Source organism: Drosophila subobscura, chromosome A (genome assembly GCF_008121235.1).
Source record: "Drosophila subobscura isolate 14011-0131.10 chromosome A, UCBerk_Dsub_1.0, whole genome shotgun sequence".
Lineage (NCBI taxonomy): Eukaryota > Metazoa > Arthropoda > Insecta > Diptera > Drosophilidae > Drosophila > Drosophila subobscura.
In genome coordinates this window covers 15,465,999-15,479,283 of record NC_048530.1, presented here as the reverse complement: position 1 = coordinate 15,479,283, position 13,285 = coordinate 15,465,999, and the positions used below count along the sequence as shown (strand labels likewise).

General features: G+C 51.8%; 2 protein-coding genes across 12 annotated transcripts in view; one reads left to right on the top strand and one right to left on the bottom strand.

The window, feature by feature from the left end:
- LOC117899419 (partitioning defective 3 homolog) overlaps window positions 1-11,858 on the top strand; it is a 38,988-nt gene extending 27,130 nt beyond the window's left edge. The window contains exons 1-10 of one of the 9 annotated variants that reach the window (XM_034809413.1): window positions 99-354; window positions 2,200-3,930; window positions 4,006-4,664; window positions 4,730-5,008; window positions 5,074-5,747; window positions 5,806-6,394; window positions 6,647-6,754; window positions 6,984-7,403; window positions 7,558-7,584; window positions 11,078-11,858. In XM_034809413.1, the coding sequence (XP_034665304.1) occupies window positions 172-354; window positions 2,200-3,930; window positions 4,006-4,664; window positions 4,730-5,008; window positions 5,074-5,747; window positions 5,806-6,394; window positions 6,647-6,754; window positions 6,984-7,403; window positions 7,558-7,584; window positions 11,078-11,789 (5,382 nt within the window). In that variant the 5' untranslated portion in view covers window positions 99-171 and the 3' untranslated portion in view covers window positions 11,790-11,858. Of the gene's footprint in view, window positions 1-98; window positions 355-2,199; window positions 3,931-4,005; window positions 4,665-4,729; window positions 5,009-5,073; window positions 5,748-5,805; window positions 6,395-6,646; window positions 6,755-6,983; window positions 8,647-11,077 lie in introns of those variants that run through there. The other 8 variants (XM_034809423.1, XM_034809431.1, XM_034809439.1 and 5 more) reach the window with 8 other exon arrangements.
- LOC117899679 (probable tubulin polyglutamylase TTLL1) lies at window positions 8,666-10,335 on the bottom strand. 3 transcript variants are annotated; one of them, XM_034809871.1, is made up of 4 exons: window positions 10,039-10,331; window positions 9,407-9,983; window positions 9,008-9,348; window positions 8,666-8,956 (listed from the first exon to the last, which is right to left on the bottom strand). In XM_034809871.1, the coding sequence occupies exons 1-4, from the start codon at window positions 10,314-10,316 to the stop codon at window positions 8,677-8,679; spliced, it is 1,476 nt and encodes a 491-aa protein (XP_034665762.1). In that variant the 5' UTR covers window positions 10,317-10,331; the 3' UTR covers window positions 8,666-8,676. The 3 variants fall into 3 exon arrangements, with proteins under 3 accessions (XP_034665762.1, XP_034665770.1, XP_034665780.1); XM_034809879.1 differs by having other exon boundaries at window positions 8,877-8,956; window positions 9,004-9,348; XM_034809889.1 differs by lacking the exon at window positions 8,666-8,956 and having other exon boundaries at window positions 9,180-9,344; window positions 10,039-10,335.
- Window positions 11,859-13,285: the final 1,427 nt, after the last annotated feature.

The following is a 13,285-nucleotide window of genomic DNA, read 5'->3' as shown; positions in this document are numbered from 1 at the left end:
ACTAACCGACAGCGATTAAGAAACAACGAAAATAAACAATTAAAAGTGTGCTAAAACCAAAATTCGAAACAAAAACGAGCAAAAGTAAACCAAAGATAAACGAAAGATCGAAGCGACGCAAATCGAATCGAAACGGAGTGCCAGTGGCAGTGGACATTGAAGACTTGAAGCATGTTTGACGTTCCGCCCAAGTGCCCGGCGTTGGCCAATAAATTGGGCGGACTCTTCGGCTGGCGACACACCTACAAGGTGGCGGCCAAGCACGAGGGCATACCGCACGGTCACCTGCACAAGTCCTACTCCCTCACCCTGCCCAAGCGACCACCATCGCCGTCGGCCTATTCGTGTGTGAAGGTAAAGATAACATGTCTCCCGTCCCCTCCTCTCTCCATATCAAATATGTATCAGATGATGATGATCAGATCATCATTGTCATCTGCTTATGCCAGATGCAGATCCGTCGCGTTGCGTCGCGACGCGTCGCATCGCGTCCCACACGCTTGAGTTGAGGGGCGACGGCGGCAGTGCCACTTGTTAGCCATGCCACGCCCACATTATGTTTTCAATCTTTCGACTGATATATGAGAACGTGACGATTGTCCGGCTATCTGTCTGTCCTCTTACGGTGTGATCATTGGCTCATAATTTTTAGTGACAAATGACCACATCAAGAATTATAATCAGCGCGCGCGGATGTTAGTGGCAGTGGGTCCCATTGGCTAAGAAAGTGATTAAAAAAAGCGAAGCTTAAAAGAGAAGCCACAAGAAACGCGATGATTGAGATGGAAGTATTATGTGCAGCTGAGAGCAGCTCGAATTAAGGCTGGAATTTCTTTGATATAAATCTTGGGAATCTTACCCCAAATATATCCCAAGAAGCTCATAAGCCCTGCTGCACGTTAGAGACTTTATTTATTTTTGAAATGAAAGCTTATTGTACGATTGTAGTTTGACCAAAAGTAAGATTTAGTTCTAAAACGTAAAGTATTTTTAAAATAATATAAACAAAAAACCTCCAAGTTCGGGCTCATCATTTCGTAGCACTTTCTGTTCTCTTTTTTGCAACCTCTGTGAAATTATTTTCTTTCATATATGAACAAGAAATTGCGCTGCTTTTTCCATTGATTTTTGCCACAAAAAAAGCGATCAAGTGTAACCACGTAGATTCTGGTTGATTCTATCACCAAAATGTGATCCTTTTTTGACCCATTGTAGCGCAGGCATTTGCAAACTGCATTCCTGTTGCTGTCGCGAAACTTGAACTCCCCAAAAAAACAAAATCGATAGAATGTTTGAGCGCGCTCTTTGACCCACAAAACGAGCAACCAGCAACCGACCAACAAAAACCCAAAAGAAGAAAATTAAAACAGAAACGCGAAACGCGAAATAAAATAAAAAACTAAAAGTAAAAAGAGAGAGAGAGAGAGAGAAACAATAAAAACAATAGAAATAGCTTAAAATGATTGCGCCAAGTTGACGTTCCAGTTCTTCAGTTTAGCGCGGGGGTAGGAGGAGGAGGCGGAGACGCTCTGCCGCTGCTCTGCTTTGCTGCCAGAGAGACAGCGACAGAGCCGCCAGTCTCTCCGTCTCTCTGTTCACCACCAACGCTTTTGACTGGTTTCCATGGCATGATGCAATTCCTTTTGTTTTTGTTTTTGTTTCTGCTTTTTTCGGCATTCGGCATTTGGCATTTGTTGTGGCATCCATTGGAATGCCAAAAGCGAGCTGCACACGAACCACGCACACGTCGGTATGGAATGGAATGGAATGGAACACAGTGCCGCTGATTGCAATTTGGGCCGCGGAGGTCGTCCCGTTTCGAGTGTCGTTTCGAGTAGGGAGTTCAAGTTGAAACCGCGTGGGCCGCTGGAACAGATCACAGTCTGTTGATGCGGAAACGCATGGAATGAATGAATGAATGAAAGAATGAAAGATGGAGCCTGTGCCTAGCCATTCAACTGTCTGTCTGCATGTTGGGCAACCTGCAGCTTGCTCTCTGATCTTGATGGGGAAATGGTTGCAAAAGCTGAACTGAACCGAACCGAACTGAAGCAGCAGCTCCGAGCTGAGCCTATGCCATGGGTTGCCTTTCATTCCCTTCAATTGCCAGCCAAAGACACAGCCACAGACGCTGCTCCGAAGTGATTTGTCCAAAATTCGAATCTAAACTAATTCCAAAATGTTCTTTTTGCTTTACAGCCGGACTCATGGGTGACGGTGACGCATCTGCAGACGCAATCCGGCATCCTGGATCCGGATGATTGTGTGCGTGATGTGGCCGATGATCGGGAACAGATACTCGCACACTTTGAAGATCCCGGACCAGATCCGGGTGTGGCGCAGGGCGGCGGTGACGGTGCCTCTGGCAGCTCATCGGTGGGCACCGGCTCGCCGGACATCTTTCGCGATCCCACAAACACAGAGGCACCCACACGGGACCTGTCCACGCCCCACATTGAGGTGACGAGCACCACCTCGGGCCCGATGGCCGGCCTGGGCGTTGGCCTGATGGTGCGCCGCAGCAGCGATCCCAATCTGCTGGCCTCGCTCAAGGCGGAGGGCAGCAACAAGCGTTGGTCGGCGGCGGCTCCACACTACGCGGGCGGCGACTCGCCCGAGCGTCTGCTGATCGACAAGGCCGGTGGGCAGCTGTCGCCGCAATGGGAGGAGGAGGATGATGTCGCCAGCCAGCAGCAGCTCAAGGAGCAGCTCTTGCTGCAACAGCAGCAGCCGCCAGCGGCCGCTCATCAGCCATTCGCTCGGTCCGGCCGCCTGTCCATGCAGTTCCTGGGCGATGGCAACGGCTACAAGTGGATGGAGGCGGCCGAGAAGCTGCAGCATCAGAACCAGCACCAGAACCAGAATCAGAATCACCATTCCAGCCATCGTTCCGAGCTGAACTCGGGACAGTCCTCGCTGCAGTCGTCGCTGCCGAACAGCGCCTACTCGAGCAAGTCCCTGCCGCGGGAGAGCAAGCGGAAGGAGCCGCTGGGGCAGGCGTACGAGTCGATACGCGAGAAAGACGGCGAGATGCTGCTGATCATCAACGAGTACGGCAGTCCGCTGGGCCTCACGGCCATGCCGGACAAGGAGCACGGCGGCGGACTCCTTGTCCAGCACGTGGAGCCCGGCAGTCGCGCCGAACGCGGTCGACTGCGGCGCGAGGATCGCATCCTCGAGATCAACGGCATCAAGCTGATCGGCCTCAGCGAGTCGCAGGTCCAGGAGCACCTTCGACGCGCCCTCGAGTGCTCCGAGCTGCGGGTGCGCGTCCTGCGCGGCGACCAGCAGCAGCGCCAGCAGCGTCGCGACTCCAAGGTGGCCGAAATGGTCGAAGTGGCCACCGTTTCGCCCACACGCAAGCCGCACGCCGCGCCCGTGGGCACCTCGCTGCAGGTGGCCAACACCCGCAAGCTGGGCCGCAAAATCGAAATTCTACTCAAGAAGGGACCCAACGGCCTGGGCTTCTCGGTGACGACGCGCGACAATCCCGCCGGCGGCCACTGTCCCATTTACATCAAGAATATACTGCCACGCGGTGCGGCCATTGAGGATGGTCGCCTCAAGCCCGGCGATCGGCTGCTCGAGGTCGATGGCACACCGATGACGGGCAAGACCCAAACCGATGTGGTGGCCATACTCAGGGGCATGCAGGCGGGCGCCACCGTCCGCATAGTTGTCTCACGTCAGCAGGAGTTGGCCGAGCAGACAGATCAGGCAGCAGCAGCAGCGGCAGCAGCAGCGGCACAGGCAGAAAAGGCGCCCGCTTTGGTCTCTGTGGCAGCTACCGCGGCACCTGCGGCAACCATTCAGGTGCAGAAATCAAGCAGCGCCCGTTCGCTGTTCCAGCAGCAGCAACTGCAGCAGCAGCAGCTCCTCAACGAATCTCAGCATTTCATCGATGCGGGCAGCGAGTCGGCAGCCTCAAATGTAAGTTGAAAAATTGATAAATGCCATTTGCAATTCCCATTCTGATTGCCGAATGTTTCCTTGTGCACCCCACAGGACAGCCTGCCGCCGAGCAGCAACAGCTGGAATACACGCGAGGAGCTCACGCTGCACATTCCCGTGCACGACACAGAGAAGGCTGGCCTGGGGGTGAGCGTAAAGGGCAAGACATGCTCCAATCTGAATGCCTCCAGCTCGAGTGGCAGCGGCAGCGGCAGTGGCAGCGGCAGCGGCACTGGACTGATGAAACATGACGGAGACTTGGGCATATTCGTGAAGAGCGTTATCCATGGCGGTGCTGCGTCACGTGATGGACGTCTGCGGATGAACGATCAGCTGCTGAGCGTCAATGGAGTGTCGCTGCGCGGCCAGAACAATGCCGAGGCCATGGAGACGCTGCGGCGTGCGATGGTGAATACGCCGGGCAAGCATCCGGGCACCATAACGCTGCTGGTGGGCAGAAAGATTCAGCGCTCGGCCAGCTCCAGCGACATACTGGACCAGGGACAGAGCCAAAGTCACAATCACAGCCATAGCAACAGCAGCGGCAGCAACAGCGGCGGCCACAACAACAGCAGCTCCAATGCCAGCGACAATTCGGGTGCCACAGTCATTTATTTGAGTCCCGAGAAGCGGGAACAGCGCTGCAATGGCAATGGTGTGGGTGTGGGAGTGGGAGGCGGAGGAGGAGGCGCAGCCAGCAATGAAATGAACAGGTGAGACATGGCAGTGGGAGAGCCTTCAAGGAAAACCCTTCAATGATTCTGTTTTTATTGTGTAGATGGAGCAATCCCGTTTTGGATCGTCTAACCGGTGGCATTTGCTCCACAAACACGTCACAGCAGCAGCAGCAGCCCACACAGCAGTCGCAGCATTCGCAGCAGCTGCAGCCACAGCGTCGCCTGCCCCCAACACCAATCTGCAGCAATGCGGCACTGCGCAACGAGAGCTACTACATGGCCACCAATGACAACTGGTCGCCGGCACAGCTGCATTTGCTCACGGGACATGGCGGCAATACGGCGCTGCTCATCGAGGACGATGCCGAGCCAATGTCACCGTAAGTCAACCACAGAAAACTTCCTCCTCAAAGCTCATTGCTTGATTCCTTTTATGCAATTGTAGAACCCTGCCGGCGCGGCCTCATGACGGGCAACACTGCGTTCCGAGCAGCGTCAACGCAGCGCAGACAAAGGCCGCAGTGCCAGTGGCCGTGGCAGTCACCGTGCCGGGCACGCCATCGAGCAGCAGCACCTTCGATGCCACCTACTCGTCTCAGCTCAGTTTGGAGACAAACTCGGGCGTGGAGCACTTCTCGCGCGATGCCCTGGGACGTCGCAGCATCTCGGAGAAGCATCATGCGGCGCTGGATGCCCGCGAGACGGGCACCTATCAGCGCAACAAGAAGCTGCGCGAGGAGCGGGAGCGCGAGCGTCGCATTCAGCTGACCAAGTCGGCCGTCTTTGGTGGCTCCATTGAGTCGCTGACGACGCGCATTGCCAATGCCAACGCACAGCTGGCGGGCTACAGGCACGCCAAGACCGCGTCCAGCATTGAGCAGCGCGAATCGATGCAGCAGCAGCTGGCAGCGGCCGAGGCCGAGGCCCGGGATCAGCTGGGGGATCTGGGACCCTCGCTGGGCATGAAGAAGTCCTCGTCGCTGGAGTCGCTCCAGACCATGGTGCAGGAGCTGCAAATGTCCGATGAGCCGCGTGGCCATCAGGCGCTGCGTGCCCCGCGCGGTCGTGGCCGGGAGGACAGTCTGCGGGCGGCTGTGGTCCACGAGCCAGACGCAAACAGTGAGTGGGCAAACGCTCGTCGCGAGTCGCAACTTAATTTTTGTATTACTTTCTGCAGAGCCCCGCAAGACATGGCTGCTGGAGGATGGCGATCACGAGGGTGGCTTCGCCTCGCAGCGGAATGGACCCTTCCAGAGTTCCCTGAACGATGGCAAGCACGGCAGCAAGTCGTCGCGGGCCAAGAAGCCGAGCATTCTGCGCGGCATTGGGCACATGTTCCGCTTTGGCAAGAACCGCAAGGATGGTGTGGTGCCCGTGGACACGTACAGTGCTGTGGCCATCTCGCCGCCCTCCTCGGTGGTGTCTTCGTCGCCACAGCAGCAACAGCAGCAGCAGCTACAGCAGCAGCAGCAACAGCAACAGCAGCTACAGCAGCAGCAACAGCAGCAGATACCTGCCGCTGCTTTGGCCGCATTGGAGAGGAATGGAAAGCCACCAGCATACCAGCAACCGCCGCCACTGCCAGCACCAAATGGTGTGGGTGTAGGTGGTGGCGGGGCAGGTGCATCTGCAGCGAATGGTGGCATACATCAGAATGATATATTCAATCATCGTTATCAGCATTATGCCAACTACGAGGATCTGCATCAGCATCAACAGCAGCAACAGCAACTGCAGCAGCAGCAGCCACAGCATCATCAAATAAGGTGAGAGATGGGGCAGCAGCCACATGCTATTTGTATATGTTAATCCCACCCCCACACACACATTAACCATGAAGCCATGACTAACATTATTAACAAACAAATCTCAATCTTTGTGTCTTCTTGTCTTGTGTCTGTCTCTCGCTCTCTCTCTGTCTATTTCACTGTCTAATCCGTGCATCAAACACTCACTCACACACTTACAACACCTCATCTAACAACACGCTTACCAACACTGGTTGTGGCCTGCAGCAGCACAAGCCTACACGAAGCAGAAGCAACTGCCGAGACGCTGTCGGAGTCAACGCTCGAATGCATGCGACAGCAGGTGATTCGTCAGCGCATCAAGGTGGAGGCGGAAAGGTAACACACACACACACACACATACACACAAGCGCACACATATGCACATTATTTAAGGAACAAAAGGAACAAAATGAAAGTAGAATTGCCCTCGAAATTGCCCAATTTGGCACTAACTTAATGGTTTTCGGGTTTCATTGTCTTTGGATCTTTGTAGATTTGTTGTTTGCCTTCTTGTTTGGTATCATTTTATCATACTGAAACGCTTGTCTTTGCTTTCCCGCTGCAGTCGCCGCCATCAGCATTACCATTCGCAGCGCAGCGCCCGGTCGCAGGACATTAGCATGCACTCGAGCAGCTCCTCATCGCATCACCAGCATCCGCAGGGACAGACGGGCCAGGGTCACACGAATGGCGGTGTCATTCGTCCACTGAGCAGCTACTACGAGTACGAGACGGTGCAGCAGCAGCGTGTGGGCAGCATCAAGCACAGCCACAACCACAGCAGTCACAATGGAGGAGGCAGCAGCAGTGCCAATGTCAGCGGATCCTCGGCGTCGCCCATCAATGTGCCGCACTGGAAGGCGGCCGCACTCAACGGCTACTCACCGGCCAGCCTGAACAGCAGCTCGCGTAGCCGTGGACCCTTTGTTACCCAAGTGACCATAAGGGAGCAGAGCGTTATGCCATCCCAGCTGCAACAGCAGCAGCAGCAGCAGCCCACCTACCAGACCGTGCAGAAGATGGGCGCACAGTCACAGTATGGCAGCAGTGCTGGCTCCCAGCCGCATGCCTCGAAAGTGTGACTATAGGTGCTGGCGCATGCGCGCGCCACACGGGATGTGCTCGTGGAGGATCATCAGCAGCAGCAGCAGCAGCAGCAGCAGCAGCAGCAGCAGCAGCAGCAGCAGCAGCAGCAGCCGCTGGAGCTAAGCGAGGTCAGCGAGGTAGAAATCTTCTACTACGCCACCGAATGCTGAGAATGCAAATCCTACACTGAACATCTTGCCTCGCTTCCGCATGGAAGTGACGCTTTGTGTGACGCTGGCAGCCGGCAACAAACAGAAATTAGAGATTTATTTTTTACGCAAAACGATTCGAGTTGAGAGGGTTGGAATTTTTCGAAAAAATGTCCACATTTTGTACACAAAGACACACCCATACAAACACATGAAAACATGCCTACACACACATGCATACATACATCTTGTATTAACTTTAATTTAAGTTCATTTATTAGCTATGAAAAGTAGCAACTACCATTTTAAAGCGGCGACAAGTCGCTGCTCATTTGGTGACCAGAACTTTCGATTGTATTCATCTATTTCTAATGTCTAAGTCAAAATGCCTTTGTACATAATTAGGTATATGCCAGAAGCCAGCAACAGAAAAGAAAACCCCACACAACTTAAGATTCCAAGTACCATTACTCCTTCATTACTTAATTTAAAATTATGAATACTTTTTTTTTGTTTCTTCGTCTTTGTTGTATATAGAGAACTTTCGTTTGTTTTTTTTGTTAGCTTTAAAGCGGACGCCATTTTGTGTGCAAAAAGTTAGGAATTTTGCAAAAAAGTTACAAGAAAAGTTAAACTTAAAGAAAACCCTCACACACACATAAACACACATAAGCAGTACATATATTGTATACCATATCCATTTATATATAGAATATTACTATTTTTTTTTGTGTATCTAAGAACAAAGCCGAAGCTTTGGCAAATTTTGTGCAGCCGACTTTCGGTTACCGGGGGTCTCTAAAAGACATGCAGCTTCATTTAGTTTATACGTAATAATTATAATAAAATATATACACTTGTAGTACATAGCATATAAGCGTATTATACATATAAATTATAGAGCAGTAGCCTAGAAATTTATTTTGTGTACCCTGTAAGTAATTTGTAAATTTGCGGCACCGAATTGCGAATTAAAAGTTAACAATTTCCCATAAACAATAATCGCACATTGAATGCTCGTTCTCAACGCTGAATGATTCTAGTCTTGATGTTTGGCACTGCCGGGGGCCGTCGTGCTGGGTGCTTGCTGCTCTTTATGGGTCCCTCCTCCTCATCATCGTCGTCGTCTTCCTGTTTTGCTGGCGGGGCACGCTTCTTCTTGACTGTCTTTAGTTTGCGTTTCTTTTTGGGTGTTGGAGCTGCAACTGGCAGTGGTGCTGGCGGCTCCATCTTCTTCACGACGGGCGCAAGCACCGTGAAGTTTGTGAGTCGACTTGGATCGGGCGACTTGTCCCAGTGATCACTTAACGGATGGAAGATTAGTTGGGATGGATCAATGGGGACCACTACTCACTCGGGCATGCCACTGGGTGGCATCACCACGTCCAGCACATTGTCTATCAGTCGAGACTTGAGCATGCGATCGTTCGGTGTGGTCGCGTGCATCGATGGCGAGCTGTTGATCTCAATCAGCCAGGGCTTCAGATTGCTGTCGATGATGATGTCATAGCCATAGACCTCAAAGCAGTGCCGATCGTTGGACATCACTGGGGCCACAGCGTCCAGCGAGTGCCGAATTGTCTCGCAGATGCGTGCCCAGAGAATTGTAGAAACGTTACCGCCCCTCAGGCTATCCAAGTAGAGCCAAAGATTCTGCACAGGCCACTTGCCGCCATGCGTCGAATTGTACACTTTCTGTGGGTGAAAAATACTTCAATTGGTGACCCCGAATTTGCCTGTGGTCGTGTCTTACGTTTGTCTTTTGTATGCTAACATTGGTCAGATGCATGAACACGTTGTTAATGTCAGTGTGGTCATACCTTTCCGTGCAAAAGCGACAGAAACCCTCGTTGTAGAGGTAGGCCTTTAACGGGTTGAACGTGGTCACCAGCACGAACAGCCGCAGATCGAACTTCTTGCCACCGATGAGCAGGGGATTATCGATGTACCTGGAGATGACACTTATGTTGCGGCTCAGCAGTGGATAGAAGTGTCGCGCCTCCTGGGCGTACTTCTTCAGCTTGGACAGTTTGTTGACCAGAAAAATGCCATTGCCCTGCGACTTGCTGCAGGGCTTCACGATCCACGTGCTGGCCGGATTCTTGTGGAACTCCTCCACAAACAGATTGTAGTCGGTGGGCAGGACAAAGGTCATGGGTACAATATCCAGATGCAGGTAGCGTGTACCCCCAATGCCCAGCTCCAGCCCAGCATGGGTCTGGGCCAACGGATCGCCTTGGCGCTCCAGATCCTTGCGATAGCGCTTTATGTTCTTGATCAGCAGATCCTTGCGCGAGAGCTCCATCGAGTTGGGAAAGTGATTAATGATTCTGTGTAGAGAATAGCCATTGCGGCAGCTCAATGAGGTGCTCAGACTTCACTTACTGATCCGGTCGCATGCGATAGGGCTGATCGATGCCAAAGATGTAGCGACACGTTTGGGTGCAGGCCCAGTAAAAGTTCCAATTCCCTTTGATTGAGGGCACCTGCTGCCAGCCACGTTTCTCAAAGTTGCATGTGAGTGTCGACTTGGCACCATCCGTGCTATAGAGCAAACATTTCTCCGTCTCCGGTGACTCCAAACGCTTTCTGCTACGCGCCGAGGGCCTGGACACGCTGCGCTCCACGATCTGATCATCGTACTGGCGCTTGAGCTTCTTCATTGGAATCAGATAGAACTACCAAAGATACTGTTTGGAATTTAGATATAACTACGGATTTTTAACAGTCGATTTGTGTTGAGTTTTGAGCTCTAGCCTGAGTGATCTCTACTTTTAGTAGGGTTCAGAATTGCAAGGCAGGAGAACCAAAGATCTTTCCAGGCTTTTCTTTGTAGAATCAATTATGAGGCAGCTGAGTTCCGCTTTTGCAGGTTGTGCACAACGACAATCAAATGTCTCTTTGTCGCTGGATGATAATGATAATCTTCTAGAACTGTTTTGCCCATTGCCATTGCACAAACGCTGATCATGCCACAAGTTGCTTGGCTCATGTGAAATCGAAAGTGTTAATTCCCTTGAACTTGCAATGTTGACACACACACAATAGTCTCATTCTGTGGATGATCGCATTTCGGGGTTTTTAAGCCCATCTTCGGTGGGTTCTATGTGGAGATGGACACCTCACAGCGAACAACCGCAGCTGGGTAAATTGACTTTGACATAAATATATATTTGTGACAGCCTTCTGCCTGCCTAGGGCCGGACTCTTGGCCCATTGAGCAATTTCACACGTTGGTAATCGCTGCCCCAGAACAGTCGTTGACCATTGTCCAGCGGCCTGGCGTGGCGCACTATAAATGCCCAGTGCCGGTCACCAGAGTTCAACAGTCAGCGAGTTGGTGGTGGTCAGTCGTGGTCACAGCAAATTTTGTGGATTAGCTCAGTAATCGCATCATCATGAAGTTCTACAGCGGCAGCAGCTCCAGCATTGTGCTCCTTGTGGTCTTGACGGTCACACTCCTCGCACCCGGAGAGGCAACCTTTGGCAAGCTGAATCTACTGCTGGGCGGCGCCAGTTCGGGCGTCGGCTCTGGTTATGGATACGGATCGGGATATGGCTCTGGCTATGGCTCCGGCTATGGCTCCGGCTATGGGTATGGCTCTGGTTATGGCTCCGGCTATGGCTATGGCGGCGGCGAGAACGTAGTCAAGGTGATCAAGGTGTCGGTGTTGCCAGGCGGTGGCGGCTATTCAGGAGGCTATGGCGGCGGCTACGGCGGCGGTTACGGCGGCGGTTACGGCGGAGGCTACGGCGGAGGCTATGGATCCGGCTATGGTGGCGGCTATAGCAGCGGCTTTGTTGGCGCCGCTCCGGCCATTTCCACATCTGCCGTGGTCACACCAGTGGTCACCTCAGTGTCCACACCCGTGGCTAGTCCCATACTGACTGGCGGCGCTGGCTATGTCGGCGGCTATGGCGGCGGTTTGAGCAGCTTTGGCGGCGGACTGGGCGGCTTTGGAGCTGGATTGGGTGGCTTCGGAGGTGGTCTTGGCGGTGGTCTGGGCGGTGGTCTCGGAGGTGGTGCCCTGCCCGCTTCTTATGGCTTTGGCAGCGGCTATGGCGCTGGCGGTGGCTTTGGCCTGGGCTTTGGTGCCCCACCACCACCCCTCGGCCTGGCATCAGGCCTGTGCTAGACGCAAAAACGAACGAATTACAGTTAACTTCGCTTCTCTTCCTTTTTTTTTTGTCCAAATATCTTATAAAAAATGTTTAAGAATGTTTAATTAATGAATTTAATAAATAAAATGTTAAAATATATTGAAAAAAGTCTGTTTTTTATTTATTGCAGCATATAAACATAATTCTTGGATGGTTCTTTGGCTGTTCTCGAAGGTTTTCAGACGCCCGAAAGCGTGCTACAGCTGCAGTTCCATGTGGCAGTGGCAAGAAAAACCCATTCTCTCGTTGTGTAATATTTGTCTGTTGCAATTCAACGCTTTGACAACTACCAAATGAAAATTTCGCACCTAATTGAAGACCCAACGCCCATAGAATGGTTGACCTTCATGTGGGGGTTTCTGAATGAAATCGAGAGTTAAGTTGAGTTGAGTTGAGTGCTGGGCCCGGCATTCAGTTGCCTGTTTACGCATTCAGTTAGCTCTCTGTCTCTCTCTGCTCCTCCCACTCTGCTTCTCACTCTATCCCTCTTCCTCTCCGCCCCTCACTGCTTCCCACTAAGCACCTCACTCTGTTCCTCTCACTCTGCGCTCTCTCTGCTTCTCTCGTTCTGCTCCTCTCTAAGCTCCTCTCTCTCTTTGTGCTACCCACCCTCTGCGCTCTCTCTCTCTCTCTGCGGTGCAGATCGTGTGGCTAGCCGAACAATATCTACTGCTAATGGTGATCAAGTGCCAAAAACCAAAAGCAAAGCCAAAGCCAAAGTCAAAGTCACAAAAGCCAAGCCCAAAAAAACGTATGGGCCAAGAATGCTGTACACGCTTTGGGTGTAAATTGATTTTGCTGGACCAGCTCCAGCTTCAGCTTCAGCTTCCCAATCGCTGCCACCAGCCGCAGACTGAAATGCGAAACCAAAAAGTACAAACAACAAAAATTAGGCAGAAAATCTGTGGCTTTGAGTCGATGGTCTTAATACCCTTACACATGGGTTGAGAGTTTTGACAATAAACAGAAAGTTGAGCATCGAACTGAGGGGTTAGCTTGTAAGTATATAAAGTTAGGGATAAATGCGAGAATGAGTTCAGGTCAGAATTATATTCTGAGTGTTGCACACACATCTGCTTCAAATCAAAATACCCCACTGTATCGGGAGATAAGAAAAACCCACAAAAATCTGTAAATGGGAATGTGTAAATTGGCTATGATTTAATATTTGCCATGTTTAGCCAAAAAGAGCTAAAGGAGGAGAGGCACAGGCAGAGGCAGCGGCAGTGGCAGAGGCAGCGGCAGCGGCAGCGGCAGAGAACGTGGTGGAAAAGTAGACAGAGAAATTAGTTACGGGGTACAGTACAGCTCAGAACTATTTTGGCATTTCAATGAGTGTCTAAAGATTTAACAGACAACAAAAATTAATAAGGAAAAGCTACTTTGGGAAGGGCTAAAAGTGTACTCCACGCAATCAACTTCAACTCAATTCAATTGCAAATATAAACTCTAGAATACGCCCCCAACCACA